Below are 13,118 nucleotides of genomic sequence, written 5' to 3' on the forward strand. Positions count from 1 at the left end.
TATATATATATATATTACTACCATTTTGCTACCTTTGGGGGATAAAAATGATCAGATCAGACGGCAATAAGATAAAAATAAATATTGGTTGTTCATTTTGGCCCAGTTTTATTCATCAGATCGATACCAATGTTAAAAAATACTGATACTGATGTTAGTGCTGATATATCATAAACCCCAACTCCCAGTGCTACTTTATAATGTATCATGATTTGAACACTAAGTAACTTTAATTGAAACCCACTACTGAGTAAAAAAAAAAAGAAAAATTTAATATAAATACACTTTAACATAAAAAGGAACATCCACTGCCTTTCTTTATTTTCTGTGTTAAATTAAATAAAGCAGCTGTCACATATCTGACATTTTTGTTTCGCATCTCTATGTCGGCACCATGACACTGCAAAACTGTGGTATTTTGACCAGAGGTTATCGTAGCGTGATCCCATGCCTGCCTACATAAAAGAAGCCAAAGGCAAAGATACCATGTTCACTCTGTGACATTAAGACAGCAGCTGTCCTGAATAGTGAGAGTCAACTGCACAGAGTAAACCTTTAACACATCACATGCTGTAAACAGTCCCTGGCACAGGCTCCTACAAGATCACTTTCAATTTGAAGACACTTAACAATTTTACAAGCCTTATTAAACCAGCTTCTTATGATCTTACATGAAAGCATCCCTAAGCTGAGGCTAGTTTGTTTAGCTAAACTGACACATCTGTGAATCTAACTGAGCGAATTTAAAGTTCAGTAAAGTTGAAGAGAAGAGGAAGTGTGCTTTGCTTTCCATATCTCTCTCTCGACAATACTCAACAGGTGCGGGCAGGGCTGCCAGTGGCACATGCATGCATTCTTTAAGGTACACACCCAAGCTTTGTCATTTAACAATCTGACACCAAGTTTGCGTCTCCCACTGCAGCATACAGTCAGCATGTGCTAACTCTTGTCAGACAAGTATTTAATGACGCCATTCCGACCGCATTTGCAAATGTCACTTAGAGAGGACCTTAAGGAAGGAGCTGGAAACAACAAAACCAGAACACATTTCTGGTAAACAGTTACTTAAGGTTCAAAATAGCTTACGTTAATCAGAGAGGATCTATAAAACATCTAAAAGTGCTATGGTAGACTGCTTCTCAAAATAGACAACTGCATTTTAAGAAAATTTCTTTCTTTCCAAGTTGTGCCTTTGATGGTACAACAGAGTCTTTTAAATGCATAACGCATTTTAATATATTTTACCTCTAGAGTACTTTTGTGTTAAAATATTTTGCAACATCGAGATTATTGACCGACTCTGGTCAGACAGTCCCCACGGATTCCCTGTAAACTCTGATCCCGTTTTTCCCGTTTCCTTCAGCCATGTCTCTTTTCGTAGGTAATCTACTTGGCCAGACTCACGAAACAAAAACAGCTACATTGTTACGATTATTTTACACCATTTGGTTGGACAGCAAGAAAAAAGTCTTTACAAATCTCAATGCATCCACGGAAATGGATTATGAAAGTATGTTTCTCCAGAACAGAGCGTGAAAACAGAAATACGGAGATCTTTCATGCCGACCGACTGATAGTTCGGTTTTAGTCGAGAAACGAATGTCCTGCTCTGTCTCAGCTTACCCTCAGGCGCCTTTTGATAAACTAAAGCGGTTTATGCAGTTTTGATGTTCTTCAAACATATTACATAAGTTGTACGCTTGATTTAAAACCCCCGAGAACATTCACTGTACATCCAGCTGATAGATTGCATTTTTTTAAACAACTTAAAGTACCTAAAAACTACAGTTGTACAAAAGTGAAAAGTATTCAGATTGATCTCCTCCTAACCAACCCGTGATCTATCCTCTGACTTCTCAACACCACTGCTGTCACATCTATAAAAAGTGTTTGAATGGTGCAATCGGGTGGTAATATTTTCCCATGGACAGCCAAAGAAGGCGTGGAAGACCACAACGAACGCAGGCCTGGCTCCCTCTTCTGGATAACCCAAACAAAAGCTGCCACCAATCCTTCAATCGGTCCAGATTCCCCACACTGTGCCGTGACTCATTTCCTGAAGGCAAAACTTACAAGTGTCCTCTCTTTCTTTCTTTTTAATGATGAAAGCTACATCATCATTAAAAAGTCTGTTAATCTGAAGCAATAAAGCAGCTCAGTCTGAAAGGCTTTCCCCAAAACGGCATGCAACCCATTGTCTGCTGAAATACAGCAGAGCTCAGTCAGAGAGGACACAGGCGTCTCACTGTGCAGTAAGTGCTATTTGAGAACAGGATGGAAAATGTGACATATTTTCCAGACGCAGTGATGGTTTTTCAGAATGAATGTTGCTGGCCGACCTGCCTCTTCTAACATGAATCGCCACCTGCTGGACAAACATGTAAACTGCTACTTGAGAAAAGTCCATAAGCCAAATTGCCTAGTATCAGCAGAAAGGTGGATTTTTGTTCTTTTTTTTAATAATATGCTTTATTACGAAGGCTGTTGGTAGCGACGATTTGAAAAAATTTTGATTCCCCTTGGACTTTTTTACATTTCTTCAAGATATAGCAAGCTTTAATTTGTTTTATTTTGATTTTATGCGATAAGTGAACAAAGTAGTGCACAATTATTTGGTGTACGGACTATTATACATGGCTTTCAAATTGTATTTTGTATTTATCCTCCTTTTAATTTGATTTGAATAAAATCCAGTGTAGCCAAATGCCTTAAGGAACACCAAAGCTTTTTATTTTATGTTTAATTACATTGATAAGTCCCTCCAGTCCTTCAGAAATCCGCAAAATTCACAAAAAATGAACAGATCCCACATTTTTTCTGATTTTTTCTCAAAATAAGTCAAAAACATTGGGTTTAAGTTGCTGCAGCCTCAGCCTTATGTGATGTGAAGTTATAGTCTGTGATTGATATGGCGATTAAAAAAAGTCACATTTAACATCACATCTTAACACAAATATTGTAAAAAAATTCCTTACAAATATTTCTAAATTGTCAACACAAAATCTTGTGTTGACAAGAACAACACAAAAAACACACAAACAACACAAAACAAACAACCCTGGATGGACTGATCAGTGTGAAAAGATGTTTAATATTATTTAAATTTAAGAAACACTGATTGAATGCTCAAACAAACAGCGGCTTATTGATATTTTAACAGTTTAATGGGTTTTATCAATAGATAACTGGCCCTTTACGAACATTCAGATTTTTGATATGGTCCAAAAGGAAAATTAGTTTGACGCTCCTGCCAGAACAAACTTGGTGGACCTTTTTGTAGGTTAATCTCAGGGTAAATCCAGATGTTCTGTGAAGGCCTCAGAGGTTTGGAAGAAAAATTTAAAGCAGAGTTACATTATAAAACAGTATCCCAAGCTTAGAACAGCTCACAAAATGAGCTGTAAAATGACATGATAGAAAAGCTTTATTGTCTTCATGAAAGAGTGGCAAAAAGAAATCTATCGTTGAAGAAAAGTCATGAGAAGTTCCATTTGCAGTTTCACAGGAGCCATGTGAAGGACGCAGAGAGAGCAAAAACAGGAGGAGAAGAAGGTTCTCTGGTCAGATGAGGCAAAAATTTAACATTTTAAGCTTCACAAAAAGGCAGAAAACTGATTAACATGAACACATCATCCCAACAGTGAACGGGAGAGCGTTTCTTAAACAAGGAGTTGATGGGAAAATGCAGCTAACAACAAACCACCCTGGAAGAAAAACGTTAGAAAACAACAAAAAAAACTTGATGCTGGGTTGGAAGTTCAACTTTCAGCAGAGCAATACCTCTAAACAGAAACCTGGAGCTTCAATTGATCTAAGCAAATTCATCTGTTACAACGTCCCAGTCAAAGTTCACGCCTCGAATTGGGAAATTTGAGTCAAGAGTTGAGATTGATGTTTACAGACACTCTGTGTCCAAATTGAGAGAGGGCTGAAAGTCTCTGTCTCTAGATGTGAAGAGTGTGGAAGTATTGCCTCGGAGGCGTTCAATACAAATGCACAACACACTTTCCTGAGTCTTACGCATGAAACAGTCATTTCACTTCACAGTCACGACGAATAAAAACCGAGTAAAGGCTCGTGTCCTCTTTCCTTCCCATCACGGCGCAGAATGACAACACGACGTGTCAGCGGATGATCTTTATAATTTGCTGCCTAACGTGCGGCACCCTGCGACATCGTACCGCTGAAATATTCAGGACTTCGTTCATAAGCGTGATTCGTGCCCGCATGCTGAAGGTGTGTGTGAGCGAGGGAGCGTCTGTGTGCGGCGTTCTCTCAGGATCAGATCATAGCCTGTTGGTCATGAATTATTGAGCAGCGCTCTGTGGAGACGTCTGCTGCCAGCCGTCTAACAGCCAATACCCGAGCAGACGCACCATGAAGTCTGCTCTTAGAAAATACAATTCAATTACAGAGACATAACTTACATTGACAGACACATTGCATTGTGGGTAGGAACTCTGTAAGATTACGCCATGATGCTAAATTAGCAGGGAATCCTTGATAGATCCACTACAAAACCTTGACAGTAAGCAACAACCTACGTTCTTTGCTTGACGTAACCAAGTTATGATTCTTTTAATTTTACTTTTTTAAATAAATGGTTGAGCTGATAAATAAATGTGTCATCCAGACCACAGAGGTATACGAGTACTTGTGATTGCATGGAATTACAATTTGTTTTGGCAAAACAGATGGTGGTGGCAGCTACTAAAGACAAATTCTTACATTGCAGCGAAAAAGTATTTTCAAGCTTTACAAAACTGCTTGGGGAAAGAAAAAGAAAACGCCACCAACAGACCCTGATCTGCAGCATCAGATTGAACTTTGCCATCATGGACTCAAATGCCTTGTGAAATCTCACCTTACTTAGTCAAAATAAGAACTTGAGCCAGGAGAAAAAACTTCCAGAACACAAAAAAGTCACAAAACATTCCTCAGCCAAACATGAAGGATGACCTTAGGCATTTTATTGTCCTACTGCACCGACCCCAAGGTCGTTCGGTGAACATAATCTTCTGATGCTTTATCACTTTGTTGTATTCTGTCTTTTTGCTGAAATATTTACATCTTTGTTTTAGAAATATGTGGATTATTGCCAGTAATGTGAATTTATTTTGCATCTTCGGTACACATAAATGTCTCATGCTCCAAAAGGACACAATTGAAAGTTTTCCAGTCTATGACACCATAGAGAGGAGAGATGCGTTATTCCTAGAATTTCTCTGTCCTTTTCACAGTCGGTCATTAAAATAACTAGGTTCCAAACTCAATGCATTTTACTAAAGTTCCTAGTGAGCAATAAGGTTTCCTCCTATTTGCAGTAGTGGTTTTCAATAGTTAATAATAACCCATGCAACTACATTCCCAAACAAAGTTATTCAAAACCTAAACTGTGCACTTTGTTTTTCTACGTCTAAGTCAGCAGTCATATCAGTCACTGATAGTAACCTTTAATCAATTATCGGTCTGCTAAAGCAGAGAAAGAAGGAGTTTACTACTTTATAGAGAAATATATTCAGTTTGATATCCAACATTTGACATTTAAATCTGCCTCTTCTGGCTTAAAAATAAAATAATGCCCCAGTTAGAAAATATTTTAACCTAACAGAGATTAATTGACTTAAAGGAGAAACAGCCAATGGGCTCCATGGTAACTCTGGTGGAGCAGCAGAGATTTACAGCTCAGGTGGGAGAACGTGTTGACAGGACCACTGTAAGTCATGCCCTCCACGAATCTGCCCGTTTCGAAAGAGTGGCCAGAAGAAAGGGATTCATGAAAGAAAGCCAGAAGAAGTTGTCTCGCAATTTGACAGAAATTATGTAGGGAACACAATAAACACCAGACAAGATCAAAATGTGGCTTTTGGCGTAAACACTGTACCATACATGATCATGTTAGATTAAATGTCATTTTAGACACAAAACCACATATATTTTAGCATTTTATATGTTTTGAAAATTGATTTTTTTACAGCCTGTGTATTTATTTGCTCAATGTCATTTTTTTCTTATTATTATTCATATTTCAAGTGAAATCAGATTTTAGTTTACTGAGTTTTCCTCAGTAAAATGTCCTGAAGGGATGGGGATGGAGGCAAAAGTCTCGAGCAGGACGACAGTCCAAAATATACATCCAGAAACGCAGTGGAATAATCATATGGAAGCATTTTATCACACATAAACTAATGAAAAGCTAACTAAAAGCCCAAATAAATCTCTAGCTGTACTGCAAAAAGAAAAACGGAAGAAAAAAAATAAAAATCAAAAACGTGGAACGTTGAATGATTTTTATGTCGATATTCTCATTTGGGACTTTTGACGTTTAAGAAGTCTACTGTATTATTGCCATAGAACAGAATGAAGAGTCTTTGACTTACCACACAATAATCGGGTATAGAAATGCAACTTTAAGTCCATTCTGCAATCTGTGTCTGCATATATAACCATTTATTAAATATTTTTATGAGTCCAAGGTCTCTAGCACATTATGAATCTATAATCTGCATATAGTGTTGCAGCAGCAGCCAGCTGGTCAGTCAGCAGAGCCCTTAGAAAAGCTAAGCCCCTCCCACAGGGGGCTGACACAGCCTGGCCTGCTGATACACACTGCAGACAAACTGAAGTAAATGGCTACTATGGCTGCTAAAGGTGTCAAAAAGTCCTTCAACACTCTGAAAACAAACTAAATCGAGCGCTTCATCGTATTCTTACACTTTTTAATGAATGCCGCCACTCGTTTCATTTGTCTGGCAACTCTAAGGACCAGACACCGGCGATATAAAACAATTAAGACCAATAACATCCACCTGCAAAGTGGAGTTGCCCCAAGCAGGAGCCAGTCACGACAAAGAAATTAGTAGCAATGACATTGTAATGAGATTTACAAGTGGAATGCATTTACTTGTCAAGTGGTTGGTATATTAATAATACAGGTCTTGTTTTAGAAGTGATGGCAGCTATCGCATGTAATAAATGACCCAGACTGCCTCTGTTTATTAAAACGATGTTGCTGATTTATTGTTGCAGTTGCATCTTAAATGAGGCTCTCTCTGGCCAAGGAGTTTATAAATGGATGTATCACATCAGCCCCAAGTGATCAGAACATTCTAATAAAAGGAGCTGCAACCATCATGGGACGGGAAACAAAATGATTTAGTTAAGTTCCCTATCCATTTGCATCCATTGCTTTTCATTAAAAGGCATCTTAAAAACACAAATTATACTTATTTCCACCAATTGTTTTCCTTCCCTTGATGTACGCTACATTTCGCCAGCCTAGCAAATCAGAAATAGTTTTAACGTGGTTCAGTTAACCAGTTAAAACAAGGTTAATTGAACCACGTTAATTGAATTAAACCAGGTTTCACGTGGTTAATGAAACTGTAAAGAATTAATAACAGAAGCAGTTTATTTAATTTTTTTATTCGTTTCAAATTATCCAGAAAAAAAAGTTACAACTTTATCAGAATTTTATTTGTTTGTACTTTGTCTTTATATTTTGTCTACAAAGCTAAACAGTTGCTGACAAACGAGCTCAAGTGATTTTGCATTGGTTTAATTATGGATTGAATAATATAAGAAAATAATAAATTAGAGGGGATAAACAAAAGAGTGAGCTACATGCAAAGAAATACAGTAGGCTAAAGAATGTATATTTGTGTGCTACAACTAGTCACAAGCTAGCTTGCCAGCTAAATTTCTCACAAGCTAGCTTACCAGCTAAAGTTTTCCATAAGCTAGCAGCTTATCTCTGGTTAAAACACATTTGTTTAACGGTCCTCCTACCTGCAATGCGAATTACAGCCCTCTCCGCTGGATCCAGGACCTCTCCTGAAGCCGATTTGGAGCGTTTGACCCTCTGGAGTTTGGACAGGTTCCAGGGTAGGGTGTCTCCAGGAGACGGGACGCTGCATTTCTCTTCAGAGGTTTCCTCCAACGGGGTTCGGTCCCTGCGCCTGTCCTTCCGAGCTGCCATCACCTACCGAATGAAAAGATGAAAGAACAGAGAGTAAGACCTGCATGTACTGAGGGCTACATACTGTATGGGGGAAAAATTGTTGAATTTTCAGGGGTGTTTTTTTTTTTTTAGCTTCAATAACTAGACACGGGCCAAGTTGCAGTTATGTAATCAAAGTTTTTTCCAAAGGGTTCAAGAACTGCATCTCATTTAAGTTGTGTATACTTTTCACAGGGGTTTTTTTTTAAGTGTTTTGTGGCTAGAAAGTAAATAGGTTAACTGCAAACAAGAGCCAAAGGCTGAAAGGAAAAGTGAGACATTACATTCATGTTTTAGCCCAAGGTAACGTGTCACGCACAAATATGTAGACTACCAGACGTTTACTATTTGAAAGCATCATTACTTCCCAACTTCAAATTCCTCAAGCAAGCCTCTGGCTAATTATTAATCCTCCGCCTGACTGCCAGGAACCAAGGTGGTAAAGAAAAGATCCTACTGCAGCCATCCAGGAGCTACAGCATGCTTCAGGTAACCGCCGCTTTTAAATGTTTGACAGTAGTCGCAAAGCAGAGCGAGATAAAACACAAAACACATGATTGCAGGGTGCCATAAAATGTGCCGGCGCACAGTGCAGCTTTATGGAATATTATCAGTCACATGTGAAGATGCCCTCGGGGAGAGAGACGACATGGCAAAGAGATACCAGCAGTTTATGGATCTGCACCCGCTCATGCAAAGACCAGGTGTTTCTAAGAAGCTTTTATGAAGTCATGAGCTCAACTCCTCTTCAGTTCTGCTTTGTGCGGATGCTTCCGACAGCACGTAGAAGGCAGAGTGCCTCAAATCCAAAACAGTACACACACACACACAAATCGCTACATAGTGAAGAAACGCAGCTTTATGTGAATGTTTCCTCAGGACCCATAAACCCCGTGTACATTAGCGCCGTCAGCCAAAAAAAGGAAGTGATCTATGTCTTCACATTATCTCTCACAGTATAAACCGGTGACATGTTTCAAGTTGCATCATACTTAACATCTCAGGGTGAACCGAGAAAATAAACATGGCGGAGACACGCCCGCAGAAAGAGAGATGAACTTCGAACAAGGATCAGCCACTTCATGGTGAGTAATGGAAGCGGAATGATACGCCTCGTCGCCGACGGTGTCGTCACTTGCTAACGTGTTGTGGATGTGTGTTAATTAAGACAACAAAATATAAAACACGAAGGTTTTCCAACTTTAATCAGAAAAATGACATTTTTGTTAGGTCTACACATAGTTTCGTCGACTGGCAAAGATGTCACATACAGCAGTTGGTACATTTCTGTGGCATTCACAGAGGTAGTTGAAATACTGCATAGCAGCAAAGAGAGATTTGCCATTGCTATTTTCATTGCACAAAAAAAAAAACCAACAAAAACAACAGGGTTTTTTTTTTTTTTACTCAATGTTGGGTCAAAACCAAACTGTGGCCCCGTTTCCTGGGTTACAGAACAGATCAAACCGAGCCTCATTATTCTTCACAGACCCACATTATGAACTAAACTGCATGAAGTAAGAAGGTAAAATGGTCAAAATATGTTCTACAACAATGCTAATGGCTTTAGCTCACACTAGAGAATTATCTTAGCACGAGCCATATCATTGTTTGCAACTATTTATCTTTATGGCGTTTTTTTTTTTTTTTTACTGCATTAGCTTTTGAAGTTCTAATAAAGGAAGCAAGTTTGCTTACTTCAGATAACATTACCCTTTTATATAGAAAGTTACAACAAGCTTGTGTTTACTATGTTTAGCATTCACAACTCACCAAAAAAGGCATAAAATCAGTATAACCCAGTAATATTTTAAATAATTCTATATTGATGTCCCATTGGACATTATGTAGCACGATCACTTTTTCAAATCAAAGGTTTCAATGTCCATTTAAGACCAAATACTGCTTCTGTTGTTGTCTGGGTTGCTCTTCTCAACTCAGTCTTCTTATCTCTTTTAAGGGTTAAAAACTTCCTCCAATAATCTACAGCAGACCCATAACTGGATCATTATGACTGGATCAATCCATAATTAACCCGAAACTGGGTTTACATTTAAACCAAGTAGGTTTGTTTCTGGCCCAGAAACAAACAACTTTAAGTTTTTTGTTTTTTTTTTTGATTGCACACAATTCTTGTGTTAACTCAATGTTTATTTTTGATACTTGCATATTGTTAGGAATCACTATTTCCCAAAGCGTCCCATCATGTTACCCTCCAGCATTTCTACTGTTTTTTGTTGTTTCTGTATTGTGTGGTTTTTTTTTTTTTTTTTTTTTTTTGGAAGACAAGAAGCATTGAGAGCCAGTCATGCTGCTGTCGAGACGTTCATCCCGGGATCAGGTGCCTATTTTTACCCGCTTTCACAGATGCTACTGGCCGGATGCGCATCCAGCAACCTCCTGAGCCCCCCCAAAAAAAAAACCGCAAACTGCACATTAAAAACACACACTACACCTCTGCTGTCTCTAAAAAAAGTCAAATATTCCTTGAATGACAAGCTTTAAAAAATATTTTTAAAAGAACGGGACCAAGTGAAATGGGTTCGCCCTTACCTTACTGCGGAGCTGGATGAGTGCGTAAAAACGTGTCAAACAGCCATAAATGTGCCGGTGCCGATCACTCCCGAGTCCTGCGCGCTATCAGGGACACAAACAGGGCGTCTGAAGGCCGCTGGCCGTGACAGACAGCTCGCTGCGTGGGTTTGCCGGTGTCAGGTGAAGCAGCCACCCCTTTTTAGGGAATGCAGCGCCGCTGGGGGGGGGGGGGGGAAGGAGGCTGCGGGGACGAGTCCGCAATCATCTGTGATGTTCCGCCTCCGCTTCGCTCAGCCTGTCCTGCTCGGACAGCATCCCTCCCCTCAATTCAAAGACTTAGAAGAAAAAAGAAAGAAAGAAAGAAAGAAAAGACAGAGCAGAGGTGCTGCTACACGCAGCGTCTACTTATGACTGCAGCAGAAAACAACAGGAAGCAGACCTGCGTCCTTTCTCCAAAGGCGATCGATGCCGCTGTCGGGGGGAGGAGGAGGAGGAGGAGGAGGAGGGGGGGTTTGTTTACCGATCGACCGGCAATTAACGGCGTGTCTCCACCAGCTGGGTCTGGTTGCTGCGGCGAAAAGCTGCATGACTCCCTGCTCGATTAAGTCGGCCTGGCCGTCCCGGGCGGATGGAGGTTTTGTTGCGTCTATAGATCTCTACAGGGAAACGCTTGGAACATGAGCGATGTTTTGGGCTTCAGTGCTCTGAGAATGAGGTGGAGTGTCAGCCCGTCACTGAACTAGAGCGAGAGGTCATGATTGGATTGTGCACCAGCTAATCAATATGACACAGCAAAAACATCTGATGTGGATGTCAACAAAAATATTAGAGTCAACAAAGCATCTCTTTTTTTTTTCTTCTTTTTTTTTCTTTTTGTAGTTTTTAGACGTATATATACTTTGAATTTGCCATTTTCCTACCCAGGTTATTTGGTTTACGGATTTCACAACAGTTGAAAGGAAACTCTGAAATTAAGCAAAAATATTAACAACAAAATGCATTAGTAGACTATTGTACGAGGCAGGTCAAAAATTATTACTGATTTTTGACAGAATCCATACGTACATACATATGGCTGCTTTATGAAAACATATTATGGTGAAGATTGTTGCATATAAGATCATAAAGAGAATTCCTAATGGGAAACCTTGCATAAATGAGAATAATCTGGAACTGATACACCACACTGCAAGAACACAGGTTTCTTTCAGCAATTTAAGGTTAATAATAATAATAATGATGATGATGGCGAAAATATTAATAATAACATAAATAATAATCATATTAATTTAAACAAGTGTTGCAAGTGCTCTACACAAAAACCAACATATTAAATGACACAAGAAAACACAAATTGTACATAAAATCAGTTAAAATTTATAAGTAAGACAACAATGAAGTAATACAAAAGATATTCAAATGTTAAAGGCCTTGTTATAAAAGTAAGCTTTAACAAATGATTTAATAGAAGACAATTTAGAGGTTTGTCTAACATTTAGAGGAAGAGCATTCCGCAAATTAGGAGCTCCGACCATAAAAGCCCTTCCTCAAAAACGAGGAAGACGTTTGGGCATAAGTTGAATACATGGACGACAGTGACATCTAGTGGTGAAAATTGGTAATACTTAAGTGCCTTATTTTTTTCCATGTGGGACAGGATCAACACCAGGCAGCACCAAAACAAGATGTACGTGAACGCCTTCACCCTATTGGTTCGTTTTTTCCTAATTTATTTTGCCTTAAAGTTACACACCAAGCATTTTAGTGTGTAAATATTAAAGTATCTCCTGTTTTTTCTTGTTCTCTGACAGCCTGGAATCCCCTATCCGGCCTGTCATGGTCAACGATCCCTGCTGTCAGGACGTGTCTGGATCCACCCTCACCTCTCCATGTCAGGGACAACTCAGTTATGCTCTCAGTGACAAATGTCTCACTCTTCCTTCACAACCAGATGTAAAAAGCTTACACAAGCACACATTCCTGGCAGAGCACTGGACTGGATAGTCCTGGACTAGAGTGGAACCAGACAAATGAGTTTAAGCAACATAACAGAGTTTTACTTCTTTCTTTTTGGTTACTCATGATAACTTCAGTAAGGAGTTTGTCTTGGAAGATGGAAGCAAGTCAGAATGTTCCTTACTTGCTCTGTGGTAAACTTCATTATTTCCTACTTTGTGCCTTAATTATAGATGCAGCAAACTGACACTGTGCAGTGAGATACCACCGTATCGTTACGTCCGATTTAACATGTCGGTCACAGCTAGCCAGTTAATCTGAAGTGTATCTTCACATAATATATATCTGTACAAAATGGGAAAAGTATCTTACGATGCAACAACATGACAGGGAAATTAGCATACAAACAAAAAAATTACAACGTATCAGAGATAATTATGGACCTATACAAGTTTGAATTATCCTTGAGAACACTTTCCATACCTTGAGGGTGCTACATCCTTCTCTACAAAGTTTTACACCCAAGTATTGTAAAAAATAAAATTAGCGGGAATGTTCAGTCCATCATACCGTTCAGGAAGCAGAATTCCAGAAATTAGTGTTTGGGGTAAAACAGGAGCATCAAACC

The 13,118-nt window shown here is 39.1% G+C and overlaps 1 protein-coding gene and 1 long non-coding RNA gene across 5 annotated transcripts in view; one reads left to right on the forward strand and one right to left on the reverse strand.

Annotated features, from left to right (window-relative positions):
• plecb (plectin b) overlaps positions 1 to 10,975 on the reverse strand; it is a 129,372-nt gene extending 118,397 nt beyond the window's left edge. For all 4 annotated transcript variants that reach the window (XM_008431966.2, XM_008431960.2, XM_017309428.1 and 1 more), the window contains exons 1-2: positions 10,553 to 10,975; positions 7,789 to 7,981 (exon numbers count right to left, since the gene is read on the reverse strand). In XM_008431966.2, coding sequence (XP_008430188.1) covers positions 7,789 to 7,978 — 190 coding nt within the window. In that variant the 5' untranslated portion in view covers positions 7,979 to 7,981; positions 10,553 to 10,975. The remainder of the gene's footprint in view (positions 1 to 7,788; positions 7,982 to 10,552) is intronic.
• Positions 8,960 to 12,583, forward strand: LOC103478264 (uncharacterized). The gene is made up of 3 exons (XR_535765.2): positions 8,960 to 9,084; positions 12,192 to 12,246; positions 12,346 to 12,583. It is a non-coding gene; the product is annotated as an uncharacterized LOC103478264 (long non-coding RNA).
• Positions 12,584 to 13,118: the final 535 nt, after the last annotated feature.

This window comes from Poecilia reticulata, linkage group LG16 (assembly GCF_000633615.1).
Source record: "Poecilia reticulata strain Guanapo linkage group LG16, Guppy_female_1.0+MT, whole genome shotgun sequence".
Classification (NCBI taxonomy): Eukaryota; Metazoa; Chordata; class Actinopteri; order Cyprinodontiformes; family Poeciliidae; genus Poecilia; species Poecilia reticulata.